Source organism: Elephantulus edwardii, unplaced genomic scaffold (genome assembly GCF_000299155.1).
Source record: "Elephantulus edwardii isolate Elephantulus edwardi_28Jun2011 unplaced genomic scaffold, EleEdw1.0 scaffold00001, whole genome shotgun sequence".
NCBI classification, from domain to species: domain Eukaryota; kingdom Metazoa; phylum Chordata; class Mammalia; order Macroscelidea; family Macroscelididae; genus Elephantulus; species Elephantulus edwardii.
This window is the reverse complement of record NW_006399751.1, coordinates 2,157,100-2,165,577: the sequence shown is the minus strand read 5'-3', so window position 1 is coordinate 2,165,577 and position 8,478 is coordinate 2,157,100. Positions and strand designations below refer to the sequence as shown.

The 8,478-nt window shown below is 48.2% G+C and overlaps 1 protein-coding gene across 1 annotated transcript in view; it reads left to right on the top strand.

The window, feature by feature from the left end:
* Positions 1 to 7,321, top strand: part of PMFBP1 (polyamine modulated factor 1 binding protein 1) — a 46,982-nt gene extending 39,661 nt beyond the window's left edge. Inside the window, exons 14-20 of the mRNA XM_006878876.1 lie at positions 2,579 to 2,743; positions 3,250 to 3,417; positions 3,869 to 4,033; positions 4,751 to 4,863; positions 5,307 to 5,381; positions 6,560 to 6,798; positions 7,305 to 7,321. Coding sequence (XP_006878938.1) covers positions 2,579 to 2,743; positions 3,250 to 3,417; positions 3,869 to 4,033; positions 4,751 to 4,863; positions 5,307 to 5,381; positions 6,560 to 6,798; positions 7,305 to 7,321 — 942 coding nt within the window. The remainder of the gene's footprint in view (positions 1 to 2,578; positions 2,744 to 3,249; positions 3,418 to 3,868; positions 4,034 to 4,750; positions 4,864 to 5,306; positions 5,382 to 6,559; positions 6,799 to 7,304) is intronic.
* Positions 7,322 to 8,478: the final 1,157 nt, after the last annotated feature.

Here is an 8,478-nt window from a genome sequence, read left to right as displayed (position 1 = left end):
GCACAGGACAGAGCGGAGTTTAGGGCTGTTGTACATAGGGTCGCTATGAGTCGCAGGCGACTCGACGGCACATAACAACAACAACAACAAAACAGTACACCAAGAGGGAGCTGCCAGAAAGTCAAACTGGCTTCAGAAGAGGCTGTGGCATGATATCACTGCTGATAATCAGATGAATCTCGTCTAAAAGCAGAGACTACCAGAGAGTTGTTTACTAACATCTTATCGATAATGCAAAGATATTTCACTTTGTGGATCATAACAAACTATGGCTAACATTGAGAAGAATAGGAATCCCAGAACCCTTAATTGTGCTCATGGGAAGCATTGTACCTAGACCAAGAAGCTTTTGTCCGAAAAGAACAAGAGAACAAAGCATCAGGGCTGTATCCTTTCTCCATACCTATTCAACCTGTTCTGCCTCTGAAAACTACTGGAGGGTCAGTGATGAGTTGATTTAATAACTCAGGGGTACAATAAAATTTAGGTTTAATTATAAAAGACTAAAAGATATTTTTGTATGCAGAGCAAATCATTCAAGAAGCTGGACTCTTTGTAGAATGTGGTGACTTCTTCCAAGAATTGGAAGAAAGAGTGTCAACAATCTTTGTAATGCAGATGATGCATCCTTGCTTCCAGAAAATGAACAAGACCACAGCTTTCAGTATGAATTACATCTCAACATCAAGAAAGTTAAAATCCTCACCACTGGACCAGTAGGTAACTTCATGATAGTTGAAGAGAAGACTAAAGCTGTCAATGACTTCATTTTACTTGGATCTACAATCAGTACCCCAAGTAGCAGAGTCAAGAAATTAAAAGACATGTTGAATTTGGGAAATCCACTGTCAAGGACCTCTTCAAAGTGCTAGAGTGTGGATATCAGTTCAAAGACTAAGGTGCACCTAATCCAAGCCATGGTATTGTCAGCTGCTTCCTATGCATCTGAAAGTTAGACAAGGAATGCGAATGAAAGAAAAAGAATCCGTGAATTTGAATTGTGGTGTTGGTGAAGAGCATTGAATATCCTATGAATTGCAAAAAGAACAAACAGATCTCCGTTGGAGGAAGTGCAATCAGGGTGCTCCTTAGAGGCAAGGATGATGAAACTTAGTCTCACAGACTTTGAGTATCAGGAGGAAAATGGTCCTTGGAAAATGATCATCATGCAGGCAAAGTGTGAAAGAGAGGACGACTCTCAAGGAGATGGACTGACAAAGACTGTAACACTGGGCTCGGGGATGGCAGAGGTCATGAGGATGGCGCAGGACAGGGCAAGATTCTGATATGTTGTTCACAGAGTCACTATGAGTTGTAGTAGGCTACATGCCACCTTACAGCATCAGTGACAACACTCCTAAGTTACGCGAGAATGCAGGTGTGCAGAAGGACCGAAGATCCCTGTCCCTGGACTTAAGTAGATCTCAAGATAGCAAATGCCCAGCATATTAATGATCTGTGTGTGAACTCACATAGTCTGGGCATGTTGCTAGAGGTAGCTATCCCTGGGAAAGAGACGGCAATGCTTGGAAAGGTGGAGGGTCAATGAAAAAGAGGCAGACCCTCAACGAGATGGATGCAGCGACACGGTGGCTGCAGGAGTGGGCTCAGGTGTGTCAGACAATGAGCACGGCACAGGATAGGACAGGGCTCAGAGCTTTTGTTTACAGTGTCACTAAGAATCGTACTCAACTCCAGCAAAACCAACAACATAAACTACAAAGTCCTTTTCACATGCATCATCTCATTTGATCATTATAAGAACTCTGTGAAGCACTCAGTTGATAGATGAGGAAACTGAGGCTCAGAGAAATTCTGTAAAGTGCAGACCTAGGATACCATCCCAGATCCTCTGGCCTCTGATTTCATTATAAGAACTCTGTGAAGCACTCAGTTTATAGATGAGGAAACTGAGGCTCAGAGAAATTCCGTAAACTGCAGACTTAGGATACCATCCCAGATCCTCTGGCCTCTGATTTCAACTCATCTTAACTATTCATTCTTTACTACTAAGTGAGAGACACAGACTGAAGTTTTTTCAACTCATTTAAATTCCAAAAAATATGTATTTCATTCAACACTAATTGAACTCATCTCTAACACCAATGCTGCCCAACTCAATGTTTCATCTAATCTCAAAAAAGGAAGTTAGCATTGACTGAGAACCTGTTATGGGGCCATGACCTGAGGTGGAGGCGGAGGGGATACAGCAGAAAACACAATGAACACAGTCCCTGCTTTCATGATGCCACGGGGTCTAATGAACCATGTTAGGAACTAAGTGAAGCATAAAACACACAATTGAAAATGTATCACATGTCCAAACCTAGAATTGGATTCTGCATCTTTCTGAAAGGCTCCTTGTCATAGGTGTATGCTAACTAGATGTGGGAAGGTGGGGAAGGGTGCAGAGATGCTCTCCTGTTGATCACAAACAGGTGAAGAGGAGGCAGAGGTTCTGCCTGACTGTCCCGCAGGTCAGTGCAGAGAAAACAGAGCCGGGTCTAGAACATTAGACATGGAGATGCACTCATGGTCCCAGGCTGGCACCATGACAGCGGTGTTTCCCTCTCTAAAGATATGTCAGCAGAAGGACTCCATAAAGAACCTGCACACTCAGCTGGCCAAGGCCGTGCAGAGAGAGAAGGAGTGTATGCAGACCATGGTCTGTAAGGAGGCCTATGATGAATTATCCCGCAAGGCAACCAACTGCCAAGAAGACCTGACTCGGGCCCTGGAGAAGGTGAGGCTCAACCCTCTCACTCACAGGCTGCTCTTCAAAGAAAAGCTAGGGTGATGTCAGAGAGCAGGGAGGGTGTTTGTCCAATGTTCTGACCCCAAAGCTGTCGCAGATCCACAAACTCTTGCATAAACTAGGGAATTTGCCCAGAAAATGTGCCCCCCTCTTCAGGAGCCTGAGGGGTGTTAGAGGAAAACGAGAGGCCAAATCCAGTAAGTCTTTCTGCTCATGGGACAGTTTTCCCAAAGCCTGGGTTTCCAGGGACATTCATGCCCATCTGCTCCAGATTATCTGCATCTGGAAAGTTAACCAGAGGGGGGGGTGGGGACGATAGGAGGCACAGAGACAGCCAACGTCACTTCCCGCTGTTCCAGACACTGTGCAAAGAGGCCTGTGTGTACCACACTGGGCAGAGGATGCAGAAGGGACTAGAACCTTCTCTATTAAAGAGTCGAGAGAAGGTCAGCAGGCTCTAACGGCCATCCCCACCCCTGTGTCTTCACTGGAAGCTCAATCAAGCAGCCTCGGAGTCAAAGGATCTGCACCGAAGCCTGACGCAGGCCCAAGAGAGGAAAAACCAGCTGGAAGATGAAATCACAGCTTATGAGGAGAGGATGAGAAAGCTCAACTTAGAGCTGAAGAAGCTCCAAGGCTTCCACCAGCAGAGTGAGCAGGAGGTGAGGCCCTTTCCGAGCCAGTCGTGAGGTTGCGTTTTGCACCTGCCATGACGCCATTCACTTGGGCTGATAGCCTCCCACCCCCACCCCGTATGCCTTGGGGAAAGATGGCAAAGAACACAGGACAGGGGTGCCCTCTACTGGTCGTTGGAAATAAAGTAACCCCTAAAGTCTCTCCCTCAACAGCCCTGGTAATAGTTCCGGCTGCCAACTGGAAGGTCATTAGTTCTAAACCACCAGTCATTCTGCTTCCATAGATCCCAGCTCTAGAAAACCTCTGAGTTTCTAGACCTCCAGGGCTGCTGTGGGTCAGAATGGACTCAATGCCAGTGGGTCTGGATTTTGGGGAAGATTCTCCCAAGTCAGGAAGGACCTGTCTTGCCATGGGGTCCTCTGGAGTCCACGGTGGCAGGATGGGGTCTCCCTCCTCACTTTTATGCCCCCTGAGCAGGTGCATGCCTTTGACAAGAAACTGGAAGAAATGACCAACCAGGTGTTGCAGTGGCAGAAGCAACACAAAAATGACCTCAAGATGCTGGCGGCCAAGGAGGAGCAGCTCATGGGATTCCAGGAGGAAATGGCCGCGCTCAAAAAGAAGCTCCTGGAGGAAGAGAAGGTGTGGGTGCCCCTCCGCTGCTCTCAGCCTCTGCCTTCCTCCCGCACCTCGACCACCTGATGCCTGACACCGCCCTGGATGGCGGGGAAGGCGGGGGTGTCTGGGAGCAGAGAAAGGAGCCCTCCCCTCCACCCCACTGTATTCAGCAAAGCAGGGTCTGGGCCCTCTGGACACAGCAGCTCTCAGCACACCACCTTCCTGTGCTTTGTTGGTAGAGAGATGTCTCATCGAGCAAATACCCCTGTGCGGAAAAGAAACCTCCCTGCAAGGTACCCGAACCTACCCAGAACCAGACAAAGCGCTGGTCACTCCTCTCCGGAGTCGTCCTGACTTAATCAGCCGTACAACCCAGGACGGTCTGCTCGTGAACCTTGTGGGCACATCCTTGCATAGAGCTGTCCCAGGCAGGAAGCCTCGGTATCACGGGTGGACTCCAGGCCTTTGTGCGAAAGGCAGCCCTTGAGTTCTTTTCCTTCCCTGTTAGAAACTTGGATTAACAGACTGCTTTGAAAATCCTTTTTGATGAATGTACAAATCTAGCACCCTCCAGGGGTGCCACCTCTGTGTGGGGGGTACAACCTGCAGAGCTGGACATGAGGCTCCTGGTGTGGCAAGTCTAGCTCTGGCCTCGGGTACAGACACGGTGGCCTTTTCTTCTGGGCGTCAGGAGGGGGTGGGTCTGCACCCTCCTGACAGCTCTTTCTCCTCGCCCTGAAGCCCTGCTGTGCGCCTTCGGAAGCCCTTCCCTCCAGGCCCAAAGACAACTGCAGGCTCCACCACGACAGTGATCAGATTATGGTCAACATGGAGCAGTGGGCCAAGGAGCAGAAGTAAGTGGGCAAAGGAGGAAGGTCAGTCCCATACCCTGGACTGAACTAGAGAAAACGCACATGCCAAAGACAAGAGAGAAACAGACACATACACAAACCCTGCCCTCTGAGGAAACAGCCTCAGCACACCCCCCGAGGACTTAGAGTAAGGAGAAGGGTTCAACTCCTCGGACAGGTTTGAAAATCCCTGTTAACCTTGAAATGGACCAGTCCTCAAGAGAGAAAGGATGCTTAGCTATGAGGCACACTTCCTCTTCCCAACTTTTGTGTTAAGTACAGAGGCCTGTGAGCCGCCCGCTGCTGAGGCGCCAGCCCTAGGAGTGGGGGGAGAGAGGGGTCTAGGTGCAGCCGAGGCAGAGACCACCCATTGGCCCTGTGTGACCTGCTTATGATTTTGCTCCCAGGAAAACCGTTGCTCTTTTCTCTCTTGGATTTTCTTCCAGGATCGCCAATGAGAAACTAGGAAGCAAGCTCCGCGAACAGGTCAAATACATTGCCAAACTGACTGGTGAAAAGGAGTAAGTCATCCCACGCTACTGGCTGCTTTTGGGAGGAGTAAGAGGAGAGTTCAGGGCTGGCTTTGCTGCTGGATCTATGGTTCAGCAAGGCTAGGCCTGATCACTTTGGAAAACCACCTTGTCCTGAATCAGCATCAAACTGTGTGACGGGGCAGGTCATTTACCTACTATGGCCATGATCCCTCATCAGCAATATAGAGGGTTGAACAGACTCTGTGTCCATTACCACTTTCACCTGTTGTGATTCTCAGAAACCAAGAATACTACAAAGGAAGCAGGCGCTGAAAACAAGCTGCATGAGTGAGGAGAGGACTAAGCTGCTCTAACAGATCCCCAAAGGAAGGAGCAGAGAACTGATCTCCTCACAGAACAGTCAGATAATCCTCCGTGGCCTTTCAGGAACCCAGAAGCTGCCTACTTGATGCTCCACTCTCCCCTCTGGTCCTGCTCCCACTGCACAGTCAGCTGGGAGCGAAATACACAGAGAGACGGATGTTTGAAGATAGAAGACAGGAATTTTAAAATTGACATTTTGGGGGAAAGGCATAGTAACAAAGTCTTGGGAAGGACATCCTAACTCTGGTCAGAAGTTCTTAGAAAATGGCCACTTTTGGATGACACAGTGGGAAGGACTGGGACAGGGTAACTCATGTCAAAGTTGACCAACCCGAGGCTGCCCCAAAGCTTATCCCAGTGCCTGCGGGCATGAGAGATTTTCAGCACACCCGAAGCCCGTTCATGGTACCTCAGTTGGAAAGCTGTTCAAGGCCTTCACCGTAGGAGGGATAACTGAGTTGGAGTGGAGGATAGATGATCAGAATTGAGGAGGTCACAAGGTGACAAGGTCACAAAGTGCCACGCTCAGGAAGACTAGCTCCGGGTCTACCCCAGCCCCAGGCCTGGCCTTCTGGCACTGTACACACGTGGGCCTCCATGTCCACAGAACTTGTGTGAGGCCTGCATTCATTTCCTAGGGTTGCTGTACCAGTGGGTCATAAGAACAGAAATGTATTGTCTCACAGTCCTGGAAGCTGGTAATCCAAACTGAGGGGATCAGAGGGAAAGGAAGCAGATGCCTATGAGTGTGTGTGAATGTGAGTGAGAGAGCGAGTGTGTCCAGCAGGAATGAAGCAGGCAAAGCAGACAAGAACCCGCAGCCCAATCCTTTTTTCCCACAGCCACCTCCACAATGTGATGATGCATCTGCAGCAGGAAAACAAGAAGCTGAAGAGCGAGATAGAGGAGAAAAAGCTGAACGTGGGACATCAGAAATTACACTGTAAACCCGCAGGCTCCCTGAGCAGAACAGAGCCCTCACAAAAGGAGAGAAAGATGTGTGGGGCAATGGGCTTGAGGGGGATACACCAGGACTCGGGCCAAAGAGACAACAAGATGGTGGGGATGCCGCACCACTCAGGTAGGTCCCCCACTTGTCTTTTTGTACTGTCACATAAGTCTCAAAAAATAACACATTTTTAGTATTTTTAAAAGATCACTGGATTTGGAATTCAAATAAGGAGAAGTAAGTTTTGCATGACCTTGAGTCTTCAAAAAAATGTGGCTTCCTCTTATGGAGAGAGAAGAGATGGAGTAAGATACAATCTCATCTAAGAACTCTGGATTATATTCAAGTACCTCACACTTCAGACCTGCCTCTACTCCCAGTCCCGGCCCCTTTTGGGGAGCAGCGAGAAGAGAATAGGCAGAATAGACAGCTTCTTCCTATTATGTGTTCTGGGAACGCCACAAGAGTATGTTGGTCCTTGGACGCACAGCTAACCCTTCCATCTGCAAGCTCCATATTAACCCCAAGGGAAGGAGGCAGCCCACAGCAGAGCTGCTGTGTCCATGAGGCCAGTCCCTTAGCAATCACCATTAACTTCCCCTCAAATCAAAGCTCTCCTTTCCTCCCTGTTCCCTCAGGTTCCTCGTTTTGCTAGAGACAGTGCCTTGCCCAGAGCATCATTTCCACGCCATGTTCTGCCAGAGCACAAGCAAGTTCTCATCTCTCTTTCTTAACTTGGATCAGCTCTTACAGGTCCCAGCCTACTTTAACAAGATGTTGACATTTATTGATTTGTCCACTTCCTGCAGTGCAGTGAGCCTTGGAACCATCTCCAGGCCTAAAAATAAAGACATGAGCACAGCAACCTCCATGAGCTCCTGGTGCCTTGAAGACATCTCTGCCCCACGAGTGCCAGAATGTCCGTGTTCAGCCCTGTTGTTCCCTCTGGATTCTCAGAGCTCTAGGTCCAGGTCCCTTTTACTTCTGTTGGGCGGCTACCAATCCCTGTTCAGATGCTTCCTACATTATCTGGATTTGTCTTTAAACCAACATGACATAATTAGCTCCTGTTTCATTTCCATCTCGGTCTGGAATTCTTTATACTATAAAAAATTTAAGAAAGAAAAGTAACCCTGAGGCTTAAACAAAAGGAAGATAAATTAACGATGCATTTTCCAAGTGGGAGATGGAGAGACCGCCATCTGCCTAATCCCCAGCCACCATATTTCACTCCTTTAAGCAATTTTCTCGCAGTCAGCTCAATACAAGTAAAATTCCATTATAACAAACTCCACGCACAGCTAAACTCTTTTACTCTGGTAGGATTTTGTTAACCTGAGGACACATCTAGAATGCAGATGTCCAGTCTAAGAAATTCGAAGCACAAGCTGCTAGGATAAAGAGGAAGAAGAGTCTGCATTGTGAGGAGGCAAAGTGGAGGGAAGGCAGCAGTCATCAACGGTTAGCTTAAATCTCTTGCCTCCTCTTCCTAGTCAGATAAAAACAAAAAATCATGGGTAAACCAGCACGTTAGCATGGGACGCCCATTCCAGAACCCAGGAAGGACAAATTCTTCCCGAGTACAATGTGAAGGCGCATGGCATGGCTGCTGTCTCTAGCAGCTTTGCTCTGATGTTAGTTGTGTGGTTGTGTGCTGGTGACTGTCTCTTTTTTGATTTAGAATACGGCTAGACTTTCTGATTGTTGGCATGTTAGTTGTGTGCTTCTGTTCTTGTGACCTTTAGTTTACAATAAGATAAAACTTTCTGGAGAAACAGACTGAAGAACAGGGCTCTAATGAAAATGCTTTCC